At 44.2% G+C, this 16343-nt stretch overlaps 1 protein-coding gene and 1 non-coding gene across 2 annotated transcripts; one reads left to right on the forward strand and one right to left on the reverse strand.

Annotated features, from left to right (window-relative positions):
• The first annotated feature begins 6558 nt into the window (after positions 1 to 6558).
• LOC128056759 (lysozyme g-like protein 2) lies at positions 6559 to 13276 on the forward strand. The gene is made up of 5 exons (XM_052649566.1): positions 6559 to 6601; positions 9010 to 9150; positions 9899 to 10095; positions 11021 to 11159; positions 13158 to 13276. The coding sequence occupies exons 1-5, from the start codon at positions 6559 to 6561 to the stop codon at positions 13274 to 13276; spliced, it is 639 nt and encodes a 212-aa protein (XP_052505526.1).
• A 360-nt stretch (positions 13277 to 13636) lies between these two features.
• TRNAR-UCU (transfer RNA arginine (anticodon UCU)) lies at positions 13637 to 13709 on the reverse strand. Its single transcript has one exon. It is a non-coding gene; the product is annotated as a tRNA-Arg (tRNA).
• Positions 13710 to 16343: the final 2634 nt, after the last annotated feature.

Consider the following 16343-nt stretch of genomic DNA (forward strand, 5'->3'; position numbering starts at 1 on the left):
TTATTTGCATATCTGAGGTTATTGCTATTTCTCCCGGCAATCTTGATTCCAGCTTGTGCTTCATCCAGTCCGGCATTTCACATGATGTACTCTGCATAGAAGTTAAATAAGCAGGGTGACAATATACAGCCTTGACGTACTCCTTTCCCTATTTGGAAGCAGTCTGTTGTTTCATGTCCAGTTCTAACTGTTGCTTCTTAACCTGCATACAGATTTCTCAGGAGGTCTCAGGTGGTCTGGTATTCCCATCTCTTTGAGAAATATCCAGTTTGTTGTGATCCACACAGTCAAAGGCCCACAAGATGGCAAAGTAAAAGGGTGTGTGCTTATCTTCTCCTGCAAGAACTCCAAAATTACAACTTACTTTCTCCTCAACCTCCCATGTTTATTCCCTCTCCTAGATCCAGACTCACTTGACTCACCAACTCCAGAAGATGGTGGGAGCCAGAGGAGATCTCATTGATCATCTGGTCTCATCCAACTTTTTGACTCTATAAATGGGAAAGTAGAGTCTCCACTGTTGGCTACCCTCAGCTGGTTAGTGGAGCATCAGAGACTGGGAGCTGGGTCTCTAGACATCCAGGCTGAGGATCTTTCTGCCAGAGGCTACTAGAGAATTGCTATCGTGTGAAGTTTGAGAGGCAGACAACTGATTGGAAGAGGCATGAGGTCAGGGGACTGGTCATAGAGTTCCATTTGCACCGCAAGGACCTTGCATGCATGTAGAGTGTATTTTTATTTTGGAAAGCCTGGGGACTGAGGGAGATTATAGCAGGTGACAAGGTCCCCGCAAGCCCCTTCTGGCAGCATGAACACAACTCACGTGCAGAGCCATTTTTGGCATCCCTGGGAAGAGATGGAGAATCATTCAGTAAATTCAGTAAATTCCTTTCAAAATATCAAAAATTACTAAGATCATCCAAAAATTACTAAGAAGCTCCAACACTTTGGTTACTTGATGTGAAGAGCTGACTCATTGAAAAAGACCCTGATGCTGGGAAAGATTGAGGGAGGAGAAGGGGACGACAGAGGATGAGATAGCCGGATGGCATCACTGAGTCAATGAACATGAGTTTAGGCAGATTCCTGGAGATAGCAGAGGACAGGGAAGCCTGGTGTGCTGCAGTTCACAGGGTCACAGAGTCAGACACGACTGAGCGACAGAACAACAACTAAGATCCTCATATGATAGCACTTGGGTTTAATCATCCATTGGGTCAGTAGATTGCAATGGTAAGAATTAGGCTTTAGGACTTCCCTGGTGGTACAGTGAATAAGGATCGGCCTGCCAGTGCCGAGTACACGGGTCTGATCCACGGTCTGGAAGATTTCACGTGCTGCAGAGCGGGTAAGCCCGTGAGCCACAACTACTGAAGCCTGTGTTCCTGAAGCCTGTGCTCTGCAGCAAGAGAAGCCACAGCAACGAGAAGCCCGTGCCCCACAACAGAGAGTAGCCCCCACTTGCCACAACTAGAGACAGCCTGTGCAGCAATGAAGACCTAGCACAACCCAAAATAAATAAATGAATGAATTTAAAAAAATTAGGTTTTAGGGAATGTAAATTGGTGCAGCTGCTATGGAAAACAGTATGGAGGTTCCTCAAAAAACTAAAAATAGAGTTGCCATATGATCCAGCAATTCCACTTCCGGGGATATAGCCAGAGAAAACTAATTTGAAAAGATACATGCACCCCAGTGTTCATAGTAGCACTATTTACAATAGCTATGACATGTAGACAACCTAAATGTCCATTGACACATGAATGGAAAGGCAGATGTGGTACATACATACAATGGAATACTACTCAGCCATAAAAAGAATGAAATGATGCCATGTGCAGAAACACAGATGAACCTAGAGATTGTCAGACTAAGTGAAGTCAGATGGAGAAAGACAAATCATCATACATCACTGATGGATAGAATCTAAAACATGATGCAGGGAATTCCCTGGTGGTCCAGAGGTTAGGATTCCAAGCTTTCACTTCTGAGGGTGTGGGTCCAATCCCTGGTTGGGGAACTAAGATCCCACAAGCTGTGCAGCCAAAAGTAATAAAAATAATAAAATAAATGATACAAATTTATCTGTGAAACAGAAACAGACTTCACAGACATAGAAAGCAAACTTGTGGTTGCCAAGCAGGCAGTAGGGAGTTTGGGGTTAACAGATACAAACTATTTTATGTAAAATGGGTAAACAACAAAGTCCTACTGTATGGAACAAGGGATTATATTCAGTATCCTGTGATAAACCGTAATGGAAAAGAATATGAAAAAGAATGTATGTATGTATGTATAACAGAATCATTTTGCTATATGGCAGAATTAACATGACAGTGTAAATCAACTCTACTTCAATAAAATAATTGTTTTTTTAAAGAGTTAGGCTTTAGAGTGCAACCAATCTGGGTTCAGGCCTAGGCTGTACCCCTTACTACTATTCTACTAGGCTTGCTGTACAAGCTCAATGCATGTTAGCTGCAGTTGCTGTTGATGCAGAAAAGAGACAGTGACAAGTGGACACTGAGGATACAGTTGACTCGTACTCATTTGTATTTTAAAAGTAGAACAGCATCTACCTGAATGACTGGTAAATATCTGTGACTGGAATTATTTACTCAGACCACAGATAATGCTTTGTGTGCAAACTGGTTGATTTGAGCCTGTTAGGGTAAATCACTCTCTGGGGTCTTTGGACCATGGTGGCAGTACCTCTGATGCAGTAGAAGAACATGGATTTTGGAGTTTTACAGTCCTGGGTTCACATCCCAGCTTTGCCATGTCCTACATGTGTAACCTTTGATAAGTTGCTTAACTTCTCTGAGTCTCATTTTCCTCATCTCTAAAATAAAGGATAATACCTACCTCACAAGGTCGTTGGGAGGATCAAACGATACAATGTCCACAGCAACCTAAGGGACTGCTGCTGCTGCTGCTGCTAAGTCGCTTCAGTCCTAATGGACAATGGGTGTCAAATAAATGCTCATTTGTAGTCTCATAACTTGGGCAAAGCTTCATAATCCACGTGAGTTTGAAAGCCATTTTTTAAACTGCAGAGGGCTTGGACATTAAGACCTTCATACCTGGAAGGACTGGCGGCCCCTTCTCTGAAAACAGGGAGAAGAACAAACTCAGCTCCACAGTCAACAGTCCTTCCTGTGTTTTATGATTTCTTGTATTCTCTAGAGACAGCTTCCGTCTCTACCCAGTATCTCTTACCTAATTTAACTCTTCTCTACTTGTTCTTCTCCCTTCCTTGATCTTTCTGCTCACTCCTAGCTGGTAAGCCCCACAGAAGCCCTGGCACTGGGAAGGCTATGAGCTGGTGCCACGGTCTCCCGAGGGCCATCTGGGAGCAGCTGGACCCACGCCAAACCACTTTGTAAAGAGTGGCCCTGACCACGACGTTGACAGGAGTGGTGGAGCAGGGCCTGCACGAGTCATTTTCCTGATGGCTGAGGCAGGAGCACCATCAGTCAGGACAGCCCCACCCTTCTTCCCTGGAATGCAAGGCTGAAGGCCCTGTGAAGGGCAGACTATTCTACAAATCAGAGATGGATCCGGGCAGCAGCTAGTGCAGTGGGCTGAACAGTGATCAGTTTTCCCAGGAGGTGTGGTTGCTCACTGCCAGGGAGCCTGGAAGACACTAGACTCAGGGCCTCTGTCTTCCCTGTCTCCTGCCCAGTCTCCCTCACACCTCTGTTCACCTGGGGGATGAATGAAAGAATGTGTACAGTCTTAGAAACTTCTCACACTGGTGGCAAGACCCATGTCAGACTCTCCTCCCCTCTGGGAAGTACTTTGCCCAAGACTTCCCTGGTTGTCCACTGGTTAAGAATCTGCCTTCCAAGGCAAGGGATGTGAGTTCCATCCCTGGTCAGGGAACTAAGATCCCACAAACTATGGGGCGACTAAGCCCCTGTACCAAAACCAAACAGAGGCCTGAGTGCCACAACAAAGACCCAGTGCAGACAGACGCAAAAAAAGAACATCCCTTCCACTTCCTGTTTCTGGAGCTGCACAATGGGCTCCATCTTTTCCTACAAATCAGTATGAAAAGAGTCCATCCTCAAAGAAATGTTCATCCCTGGCCAAATTTTGTTTTCACATTTTTTCAGAAATTTGGGAAACCAGTACCCCTGTTTCTAGTCCCCGGCTTTTCACTGACATCTCAGGAGCAGGCAGACACTCTTAGATCTGCTTGTCAGGCAGAATCGGAGCGAAGAGCCAAAAAGACCGTGTGACCGTGGGATGGAGACCAAAGAGCAGGAGGCTTAGCATTTCAGGTAAACAATCCAAGAGTGGCAGCTGCTAGCATTTCCTATTTATTTATCTTTTTAAGGCTAAATATCTGTTTCTTGTTCTCACACTCAGAAGGTGTTTGCCTAGCACAACTTTAGAAACCCAGAAACCGTCCACCAAATATATACCTCCAGTACAACTTGGGGGTTCATTAGATTAATTGATTAATAGTGGTTAATATATACTTTTAAATCCTTTTATTAAAAGGGCCACCTAAGCCCCGAGTACCATTATAACCAGGCCTAATGAGGTCAGTGGTTTATAGAGAGGGCTTTAAAGCATATATAAAGCTCCTCCCAGATTGGAGGTACAGGATGAAGGTGAGAGAGGCAGGCAAGTATGCATGCTGGTGTTTAAAATCTTCTCCACAGCACAAGAGCTTCACTGAAGGCAGTGGATTGAAACCAGGAAGATGGAAATTTGCTAATGGATTTTCGAACTTTAACCAACCTGTTATAGGACCAAGGTCACCACTGTGTAAAGTCCTGACAAGTTGCCGCTGAGTTCAGAAGACCTTCTCAAAGAGAAACGAGAGATTTTTTTCTGCAAAGTCCCAAACCAGGTTAGTCCTAGCTTTACTGTGTTTTTTGTTTTTTAATTGGAGTATAATTGCTTTACAATCTTGTGTTAGTTTCTGCTGTACAATGAAGTATATCAGCTATAAGTATACATATATCCCCTCCCTATTAAGCCTCCCTCCCCAACTACCCCCACCCCTCTCCCACTCCTGTAGGTCACAGAGCGCCAGTGAGCTCCTTGTGCTCTATAGCAGGTTTCCACTAGCTATCTGTGTTACACATGGCAGTGTATATATGTCAGTCCTAATCTCCCAATGTAGCCAGTATGGAGAACAGTTTGGAGTCCTAGCCTTGTTATATCTTGTAAAACGCATAAGCTGCTTTTTGAATGAAGCCAAGAATAGAGCCCACGGAGGAAGAAATGGAGCACAGCAAACCTCTTCTGAGTCATGATCTCAAAGGTTCCTCTTATCAAAAGTGGTTTCTTTTGACTTTCTCAGGAGACTAGTACAAGAATAGGAACAAAATTGTGGTGTGACCTTGTTTGGAGATGGACGGGAGTGTGTGTGTAGGTAACATATGTAAGTAGTTGTTCATAGACTCCTGTGCTGATCAAGAGGGGTGGAACAGGAGGGTGGGAGGGAGGCTGAAGAGGGAAGGGAATATATGTATACCTATGCAGATGGTGACTGCAGCCTTGGAAGAAAAGTTATGACCAACCTAGACAGCATATTAAAAAGCAGAGACATTACTTTGCCAACAAAGGTCCGTCTAGTCAAGGCTGTGGTTTTTCCAATAGTCATGTACGGATGTGAGAGTTGGACTATAAAGAAAGCTGAGCACCAAAGAATTGATGCTTTTGAACTGTGGTGTTGGAGAAGACTCTTGAGAGTCCCTTGGACTGCATGGAGATCCAACCAGTCCATCCTAAAGGAATGAGTCCTGAATATTCATTGGAAGGACTGATGCTGAAGCTGAAACTCCAGTACTTTGGCCACCTGATGCAAAGAACTGACTCATTTGAAAAGACTCTGATTCTGGGAGAGATTGAAGGTGGGAGGAGAAGGGGATGACAGAGGATGAGATGGTTGGATGGCATCACTGACTCAATGGACATGAGTTTGAGTAAGCTCTGGGAGTTGTTGATGGACAGGGAGGCCTGGTGTGCTGCAGTCCACGGAGTCACAGAGTTGGACATGACTGAGCGACTGAATTGAACTGACCTGATGACTGATTTGGACTTCCTTGGTGCTCAGAGGTCAAGAACCTGCCTACCAAAGCAGGAGAAGTAGGTTAGATCCCTGAGTCAGGAAGATCCCTTGGAAGAGGAAATGCCACAGAGGAGCCTGGCGGGGCTACAATCCATAGGGCTGCAAGAGTTGGCAAATAAACAGCAACAACATGGTTGATTCAGGCCACTGTATAGAAGAAACCAAAACAACAATGTAAAGCAATTATACCCCAATTTAAAAATAAATTTTAAAAAGATGTTCATGGGCTCATGTCAGTATGAAATCTGGTTAAAATGAGTTGGGAGTTGGTGCTTAGGATAGAGAGTGATCCAATGAACTGAGTCTATGAGAATAATATCTTGGACACAAAAAAGGGCACTGAATTGAAAAGAAACTTTTTTAAGAAAATCAAAACTAGTTTCTTTGGGAAACTTTCAAGTTTTAAAATTAACCAGTTTCTCTTTTGAATCAGCACAGGTGCTGTAAGATACGCGTCACTGCCTACCATGCTATCTTTTGCCCTGTTTGGGGGCCTTTTTGTCCTCATTGGTAAGTCCTTGACTGACATTTAGCACTGTTTCCAAGGTGTCCACAAAAACATCTAGCCCCATCCAGCCCAGTCATAAATCAGAAATGGTAGTGATTATATGTCATGGGGTTGGGGGTGGGCTCTCCTGACAGGCCCAGCCATGAATCAGCTGCTTATTTCTATAATTAACAGTGTTTTCTTGCCAAGCAAGTGGAGGTGTTATCAGTGGGAAATTCCGGAACAGTGCTTTGTGAGGCAAGACATAGGAAGAGAAAACTGTCAATTCCAGACAGTAAATAAGAGTTCTATGAGCGAATAGAAAAAATTCTTTTCTGGGAGGAGTTTAGAAGAAAGAGTTCACTTTCAGTCAGTATGACGGTGCCTAAAAGGCACCCAAAAAGGCATTTGGGGAGATATATGCCAGTGGAAGTCCCCTGCTGATGCAGGGGACGAGAGATGCAGGTTCCATCCCTGGGTGGGGAAGATGCTCAGAGGAGGGCATGGCAGTCCACTCCAGTGCTCTTGCCTGGAGAATCCCATGGACAGAGGACCCTGGCGGGTGATAGTCCATAGGGTTGCAAAGAGGCGGACATAACTTAAATGACTTAGCATGCACACATAGAGTTTTTGCTTTTCATTTTTTTAGAATGTCTTTTTCTCTATTTGATGTAATTTATTTTATTATAGAAATATTCATAAGATCAAAATAGACTTCAAGAGTGGAGTGGGGAGGTCAGTTAAGAGGCTGAACATTAAACCAGACCAGCCACGATGCTGGTTTGGCTATGTGGTAGCAGATGTGATGAGAAGTGGTTAGATTCTGGATGTATGTTTTCTGTCTGCGCCCTCACTCTCAAACCCCATGCTTCAGTTTTTAAAATTAATTAATTTATTTTAATTGGAGGCCAATTACTCTACAACCCATGCTTCAATTTTACATGTGATCTGTGTCGTGGGACTCTGTCCATTCATTCACTCATATGTATTTCACACACACCCTGTAGGCACAAACACTATCAGACACCAAGGGCCAAGAGGGGAGTCAAGGCGATGCTCCTGTTCTCTGCCTCACATGGCAATCCACACAGCTTAAAGAAATGTAAGGGCTTTGCTGGTTTATGCTGCTTCTATAATCTAGATAGGCTTTCTCAGCATCCCGAGTTTACCTGATGGTTTCACTCTCTGCCCTTTTGGTTCATTTTTTAATTCCTTTTTTGCCTGTTTGTATATGGGAGAGAGAAGATTATGTCTGCATTTTTTATTGGCTTTGATGAGTTTTGCTTTTTAAAAATCACATACTTGTGAAGAGTTAATCTTTAGAGTTGCTTTGCTTTCCTTTGAAGATAAATATTACCTAACCTATCTGCCTACCGATGCAGGAGATGTGGGTTTGATCCCTGGGTTGGAAAGATCCCCTAGAAAAGGAAATGGCAGTCTGCTCCCGTATTCTTGCTGGGGAAATCCCATTGACAGAGGAGCCTGTTGGGCTACAGTCCATGGGATCACAAAAGAGCCAGGCATGATTCAGCGACTAAACATTTGCAAGGAAGAGTTCCATTGACTTTGTGCCTAATCCTAAGAAAGTCTCTAGAATTTATACTGTCTAGTTAACCAGAACTGATCTATGAGAAAAGGGTAAAATCTACCTCTCTAGTTAAAAACACCATTCACAACACTAAGTGAAACACAGGTTTTCACAGCAAATGTTTTAACAAACATAATTTGTTACAACAAAAATTTGTGGTCTTAAGGTACAATTCAGCCATCCTAGCAACTACTAGAAGAGACTTTTCAACTTATAGACAAGCTTCTTATCTCCTTCAGTAAATAGAAACTCACTTCATAATAACAAAATAAAAAATAAGAATAGATTTAACTTAAATTTCATGGTAAGTTAAATTTTATTTCCAATTTTCTTAATTAGACTTAGAAACTCAACTTCACAGAAAAATGATATCAAATTACCATTTTAAGTGAATGATAACCTTCTTTCTTTAAGCCAATGATACTCTTCTTTCTTATCTTCCTAAACAAAAGCCGTTATGAATTCAGATGTTTACATTTCCAGAAGCACTTGTGTCGGAGGTGTCTTAAAAATTTTCTCCAAGTTTTTACTTAAAACTCTACCAGTAGCTTTCATTCTGATGAAGATTGCAGCAAATGTTTTTGAGACCTATAAGAACTGATTGTCATAATACTTTGAACAAAGTTTAGAATTAAGGGTAGTATTCGATTTTTTTAAGGTTGGAGTAGAGTGGGAAGAGGGAATCTTCTGTTCTGTTCTGTCTAGTGAGCCATTCTGGGGTCTTGGAGAGGGGTTTGGGAGGATTAAGCCTATGGCTTTGCCATCGGTTTAGTAATACTCATAAGAGCAACTCGAGCAGTATTTCCTCGAAGGTTTCAGGCGAATTATCATTGTGCCCTACAGGCGCTTCCTGGGGCTCACAATCCTTCACTCACACAATGAGTCCTCGCCTGCACTTCCGCCTGTACCATGGCTGCTACGGTGACATCATGACCATGGAGACCCCTGGTGTCCCCTGTGATAACACCAGGATGATTGCCTGCGGTGAGTGTAAGGCCATGCAAGCATCTAGCTAGCCTCCTTTCATCGTTTTCAGTCTTTCTTAGGAAGTAGCTTAATTTTGAGAAGTTCATTTTTATAGCTGCATTATCAAAATTAAAAACTAGAGAAAAACAGAATCCCGACCCATCTAACAAACTTCTTCTGTTTTCCCTTCATCCTTTCCAAACCTGACCCAGATGTGTTCACTTCTACATAGTAAAACGTCCGTTTCTGGCTCTGTTTTCAATCTGTTGCTGGGTTTGCTTCACGTTACAACATGAGCATCTTGGGCAAGGCTCCCTGTATGTCCTCTCCTGGTCTTCTGTTCTGAAGACTCTTCACGTTGTCTCAGTATTAGCATGTCAGAGTTTGAAGCAACTGCAAGGTCAATCTAATCCTACCTTGCTAATTTACAGATCAGACAACTGAGGCTTAGCAAGGAGGAAGGACTTCCCAAGGTTCCAGGGCTAGGTAGCAGCAGAACCAGACTCAAACTTAGGTTGGCTGACTTCATGTCCAAGACCTCCCCTCTTGCACCAAATGTGGCTGAAAACAGAACAATAAAGAAAGTGGAAGTGGTATCCATCTGGGCTGTGGACCTTTCTGGGTTTATGCAATGAGAGATCAAAAATGTCCTAAAATGGTTGTCCCAAGCCTGAGGGGCTACAGTCAGGAGCTGTGGCTTACTTATTAAACTGAAAAAGAGTTCTCTTATGAAGTGGAGAACACCGTTTACTTTCTATTGACGCAGGCATCCGTGGTTCTGAGATGTTTGCTGAGATGGATTTGAAGGCCTTACAGTCTTACCAAATTCTGATCAAAGAAATTGGACTGCGGCACTGCGTGGACCCCGCTCTCATTGCAGCTATCATCTCTAGAGAAAGCCACGGTGGAACTATCCTGCTGGATGGCTGGGACCACACAGGACTTAAATTTGGCCTGATGCAGGTACTCAACCAGAAGCTTTTCATCAGCCCCACTCCATCCTTCCTGATAGATTATTTGCAACTATTTGCATTTATCCTAGGCTTTAAAATACTGGTATTTGCATGGCTTTTGCTGGTAATTCTGTAACACATCAAGATATACCAGTTATTTGACATCTTTTAAAAAGAGTATCTTACACGTGTTATAACTACAATTTGCAATGAATACTATGCAATATACTTAAACTGAGAAAATCTTATGTAAAAAAAAGGGCACTATTACCAGTATCCACTTGAGGTTCATGAAATAGTAAATTTCATCCATGTAGATCAAAACATTATAATAAAGTCCTACTTGAACCAAATTGTTCATTAGGCAGTTTGGAGGAAGGGGACTCAAATTTTCAGAATATTTGCTTCCAGGCTTTTATTATTTATTTATTTAAAAATTCATACTCAATTATTTTTTGGCTGTGTCACACAGCTTGTAGGATCTTTGTTCCCTGACTAGGGATTGAACCTGGGCCCCAGAAGCAAAGTCACCAAATTCCAACCACTGGACCACCAGGGAATTCCACCAGGCTTTATTTTGAATTGTCTGAGAAACCCAGACTTCCAGTCTCCCCACTTCGAAAAAAGATATTTTTGACTGCAAATATCTAGACTTTGGGTGCTCATTATTTGTTTTAAAACAACTTTTTCCTTTATTTATTTGTTAATATTTGAGTGCTTAACTAAAACTATGCCACACCCAGTTCTCCCAAATCTTACTTTGTTTTTCAGACTCTCTTTCCTATGAAAGAAAGGGCATTTAGAATTGATTCTGTGGAAACAGAGAAAAGGGGCAAGGTGGTGCCCATGACCTTGAACATAAGGAATAGAAATCAGGACAACAGAAACCTGTCTTGTTCCATTCAGATGCTGACATTCTTATCTGAATTTTCTAGCTTGATAAAAACATTCATCGTCCTGTTGGTACCTGGGATGGCAAAGAACACCTTTTGCAGGCTGTTGGGATTCTCACAGACAGAATTAAGACAATCCAGAAAAAATTCCCCAGCTGGAGTGTGGCTCAGCACCTCAAAGGTAGGCCAGATGTGTAGTGCTTTGTTTAGAAGAGCGGTGAGTGAGGGAGCCCTGAAGGCCGGGTGTGCCCTGGGTATTCCTGGGCCCATGTCCACCAGGGCAGCCCTGGACCTGGGAGGACCTGAACGCTCTCTGAAGCACTGAGCTCCCTGGAGTGGTCTTCTTTTCTGCTTCCATTCCCCTTCTGCCAGACGTTGGGGTTCCTTTTACATCTCTCCTTGGTTCTCCTTTTTTAAAACGCATTTACTTATTTATGGCTGCGCTGGGTCTTCGTCGCTGCACGCAGGGTTTTCTACAGTTGTGGCAACTGGAGGCTACTCTCGAGTTGCGGTGCAGAGGCTTCTCACTGTGGAGGCGGGGTGGCACCGGCTCCAGGCATGCGGGCGTCAGCAGCTGCGGCGCGTGGGCTCGGCAGTTGCGGCTCGGGAGCTCCAGAGCACAGGCTCGGTAGTTGTGGTTCACAGGCTTAGTTGCCCCCATGGCATGTGGGATCTTCCAGGACCAGGGATCAAACCCAAGTCCCCTGGCTTGGCAGGGGATTTCTAACCACTGAACCACCAGGGAAGACTTCTCATTGGTCCTTGAGTGATGCCCTGAGAGCTAGTGTGATCGTTTAAAAGAATATGTTTGCCTTTCTCTGATGGGTTTTTTTTTCCCCTGGTGCAAGAAACTGTTGCCCACTTTCTGAATTGTTGGAATGAATGTTCACCCCGTGAGCATCCTCAGTGACAGCAGGGCTTTAAGTACCATGATGTGTCCAGGGAAAGATGCCTTCTAAGCTGATCACAGACCACCTCAGGTTCAGCATCTCCCAGACCGAATCAACTCACTTTGCCTGCTCGCTCAGTTGTACCTGACTCTTTTCGACCTCACGGACTGTAGCCCACCAGGCTCCTCTGTCCACGCGCTTTCCCAGGCAGGAATACTGGAGAGGGTTGCCATTTCCTTCTCCAGGGAATCTTCCCAACCCAGGGATCCCACATCTCTTGCATCTCCTGCATTGGCAGGTGGGTTCTTTACCAGCTGAGCCACAGGGAAGCGAATTAACTCACTAGCCTCCCATTATACATTTGCTTTTTCTTCGTATTTTCTGTCTCTGTGGAAGGCACCATAATATGCCCAGTCATCCTGGCCTGAACAAACAATTGTTTTCTGAGGTTCCCTGGTTCCTTCTCCTTTTACATTCAACCACACCTCCTACGGACCCATCATATGCAAGTACCTCTCTCCTTTCACACTTTACAGCCTGATTTTTGAATAAACAGTTTCTAGGCACCATAATATACCCAGTCATCCCGGCCAGAACAACCAGATTGTTTTCTGAGGTTTCCTGGTTCCTTCTCCTTTTACATTCAACCACACCTCCTACGGACCCATATGCAAGTACCTCTCTCCTTCCATTACTTTACAGCCTGATTTTTGAATAAACAGTTTCTATATTCTATTTCAAGGTCCTAGGAGGCAGGGATCAGGACCAGGGGTCTTTTTCTCTAGACATCCAAGCAGAGCACGGTTATGTTAAACACATGAGGAACTACTGAAGATTAACCTTCTAGGGTGTAACACACACGTGCACACTGCGCACATACCCCTACAAAGAAATGAGTATGTCTCGGGCATCACTGTGCAGTGTGCAAGCCAGTGTGGCACCCATCCTGGTGCACAGTAGTTGCTTAAAAACATTTACTGAATGGGTGAGTGAGTGAATAAATGAGTTACTGAACGACTGAGACAATGTTACAAGTATTCTCAGAGTGAAGATTGGTAAAGAAATGAGAAGCAAATCTGACTTCTGCAGCAAGAAAACAAAAGCCTCTAGAAAAAGAGAGACAGAAGGAAAGCAATCTGGAATTTTCTCAGTGACTCTAGAGGAAGTAGATCCTCTGAGGAGGGGAGGAAGCGGGAAAGAAGATCTGGGACTGTGCTTTTGGAGATTTGCTCATAGCTTACTTCTGTTGAAAGTTAATTTTTCAACCTGAACCTCTGGTTTCATTTCAGGTGGTCTCTCAGCCTTCAAGTCAGGAACTGAAGCCATTGCCACCTCCGCAGACATACAGGCCGACTATGTCAATGATGTTTTAGCCCGAGCTAAGTTCTATAAGAAACATGGCTTCTAGACAAAGCTCCATGGGCAGGCCAGGTTGGTAGGTGCTCATATGACCCCTCTTTGAGGATTTGATAAGGTTGTGTTGTACCCAATGCTGGCAAAGAATGGTTGCACTAAGACAAAAAATTCATTTCCTACTCTTCTTCATGTAAATAAGCATAAAAAAAGGAAAATCCTTCCAGTTCACATTATGTTTTCTGTGAGATATATATAGATATATGCATAATTACTGTGCAGTAAAGTGGATATCACAGTAAATTATGTATTCTTACCATATTCTTAGGAATAAGTCTGCCTATTCCAGCAGGGCCTCATTTTAGCCCACGATTTTTCTTTTCCTGACTACACCACACGGCATGTGGGATCTTAGTTCCCTGACCAGGGATCGAACCTGTGCCCCCTGCAGTAGAAGCACAGAGTCTTAACCACTGGACCACCAGGAAGTCCTAGTTCATGATTTCAATGCCCACATACTCCCTATCTTACCAGAATTACTAAAAAGAAGAGAGCCTGACCTGAGCCTTGGACCTCCTCCCAGCATCTGCTCAAGCCCCTGGAGCTTTGCTTGTGAGGGATGCCTGACTCATAAGCCAACCTGGGAGACAGTAGAGAAACCGTCAGGTTCCCAGGGTGGGATCTGAGCTCCCTGGGCACCTGAGAGCCAACCTCGGCAAAGCTAATCCTCCTCAAGGACTGCATCCCTCAGGCCCACTCCTGCCTCCTATGTCTTCTTCCTCTTCTTTGATGAAGATCCAGGGACTGGCTTCTCTTCTTCCCTTTTTAGTCAGTAGTTGCTGCCACATGCTCTTTCAAGGGGTCCATTCTCCACAAAATGTGGCTGAAGATAAGCATATTGGGCCTGAATTTGTTGTGGTTCTTTAGGTGCAAGTAAAAGCCAATCCTCGAAATTTTAAGCAATAAAAGGAAATTACTGAAAAGCTATCAAAAGGCTCGCAGAGCCAATGAGAAGATCGAGGACAAGAAGAGAAACCAGGCAACTCTGGACTCTGGGTAGCAGGAACCAGCTGACCGTGCTTTGTAGCACCCTACTGCATGAATCAACTAGTGCGCTCACTGCATAGATGAACTCTAATGCCTTTTTCTCCCATCCTTTCACCATTCTGCTTCACTTTTATCGTCCCAGGGGAGAGAGTCTGATGGACTATCTTGGATCATACACATACCCATGGGCTGGCTGCTTTGCTTTTTGGTCTTGCCCAGACCACCTACCATGGGGAAGAGACATTCCTCCAGAAGCATCAGGTAGAGTGCAGCTTTTGCTTCCATACTTAGGAGAAAAACACCAGTAACAGGTTGGATTGTAAAGTTCTCAAAGTCCCTGCCGATGTGGTCCTTGCTGGGCCTTTAGCTTCCTTCAGAGATATTTGATGAATGTTTCTATGCATAACTTCTTTTTCTGAGGAGGAATCAAAATCATACCCACCTGACTTCCCTGGTCCAGTGGATAAGAATCTGCCTGTCAATATAGGGAACAGGGGTTCGATCCCTGGTCTGGGAAGATCCCATCTGCTCTGAGACTACTGAGTCTGTGTGCTCCAACTGCTGGGCTCTTGTGCCTTGCAGCCTGTGCTCCACAGAAAGAGAAGTCACCGTGATGAGAAGCCCTTGCATGGCAACAAAGAGTAGCCCCACTCACCGAGACTAGAGAAAGCCCTCAAGCAGCAACCAAGGCTCAGCACAGCCAAAAAAAAAAAAAAAATCATAACTGCCTACATCTGAGCCCCCCTGGAGAAAACCAGGTAAATCCTTCTCTGCTCAATGACCTCTCAACCCTGCCTGAAGATGTGACCCAGGCAGAACTGGGACCCCTGTGTTTCACTGGGGCAGAGCCATAGTGTGACAGTATACAGGCCAGCATCTTCTATGATCAGATGAGGACCATGCCGTATCAGCTGTTAAATATTTTGATTATTACCTCTGCATATAGGCAATCCAGGACATTCTTTAGACATTCACTTTGCTTAAGAATGATTTCTTCTGTGGGGGAAACCACAAACATGTTCCCCATTTAATTGCAAACTTCTTCAATGTCACCACTGAAACAATAAAGTACACCCAGGTGAGATCATTTCAAAATAATTTAAAAACAAGAAACAGTATGATGACTTATGACTGAGACACCAGATGTTGTAGGCGAGAGCCCATATTTAAGGTGTCATAGTTTGGTTACCATAGAAGTAGACCCTGACCCTCAGGTGCAGGTGGTTTATTTGAGCAGTGCAGGGAATGCTGGTATGAAGTGGCTCAGGGATACAGGGAAGGGAAGACAACTCATATCATCAAGCTGGCTACCACAGTGGGCATTGGAGTCTGGTCCTCCAAGCAAACATCAAGGAATTGTACAAAACACACACTGCAGAATTATTAATATTACACTCTAGGGACAAGAAGCTGGGGTATTTATGCATCAACTTCTAAGAGCCATTGACTGAGTATCTGCCTGTTGAGGGGAGAGCACGTTAATTCTTTGCTCTTCTGGTCTGCCGTGCAACTAGGCGGTGTACTTACCTGCACTTCCAAGGGAAGGAGGCCGTAGATGCCGACATGCAGATCCTGGCAGTTGTAAATCAACTGAGGATCCTGAAATGTCTAGGGACATAGGAAGGCCCTTGCTTGTGTATAGGGCACTCTCCAGAAAACCTCTCTTTCCTCCCTCTAGCATGTGCTGTTGCTTCAGTCGTGTTCAACTCTGTTATCCTATGCACTGTAGCCCGCCAGGCTCCTCTGTCTATGGATTCTCCAGGCAAGAATACTGGAGTGGGTTGCCATGCCCTCCTTCAGGGGATCTTCCCGACCCAGGGATCGAGCACGTGTCTCTTATTTCTCCTGTGTGTTCAGTCACTGGTCAGGGAACTAAGATCCTGCCCCAAAACAAACCTCACAAATACCTGGAACAGAGGCTGGCTTTAGTCAAAGGAACACAAAGGAAGGCCTGGCCAATGAGGGGGAGAAAACACAAAGAACAAAACACAGATTAAAGTGTGAAAGGAATTATGCCATGTGGACATTCCTATTGCTTGGGTTCACTCAATACGTTCCTCAGAAAAGCTATGCTG

This window comes from Budorcas taxicolor, chromosome 11 (assembly GCF_023091745.1).
Source record: "Budorcas taxicolor isolate Tak-1 chromosome 11, Takin1.1, whole genome shotgun sequence".
Lineage (NCBI taxonomy): Eukaryota > Metazoa > Chordata > Mammalia > Artiodactyla > Bovidae > Budorcas > Budorcas taxicolor.

Coding starts and splice junctions, on each gene's coding strand:
- LOC128056759 (XM_052649566.1), top strand. CDS start 6,559: ATGCTATCTTTTGCCCTGTTTGGGGGCCTTTTTGTCCTCATTG. Junction 9,151..9,898: donor CACCAGGATGATTGCCTGCG/GTGAGTGTAAGG, acceptor CTATTGACGCAG/GCATCCGTGGTTCTGAGATG. Junction 10,096..11,020: donor TTAAATTTGGCCTGATGCAG/GTACTCAACCAG, acceptor TGAATTTTCTAG/CTTGATAAAAACATTCATCG.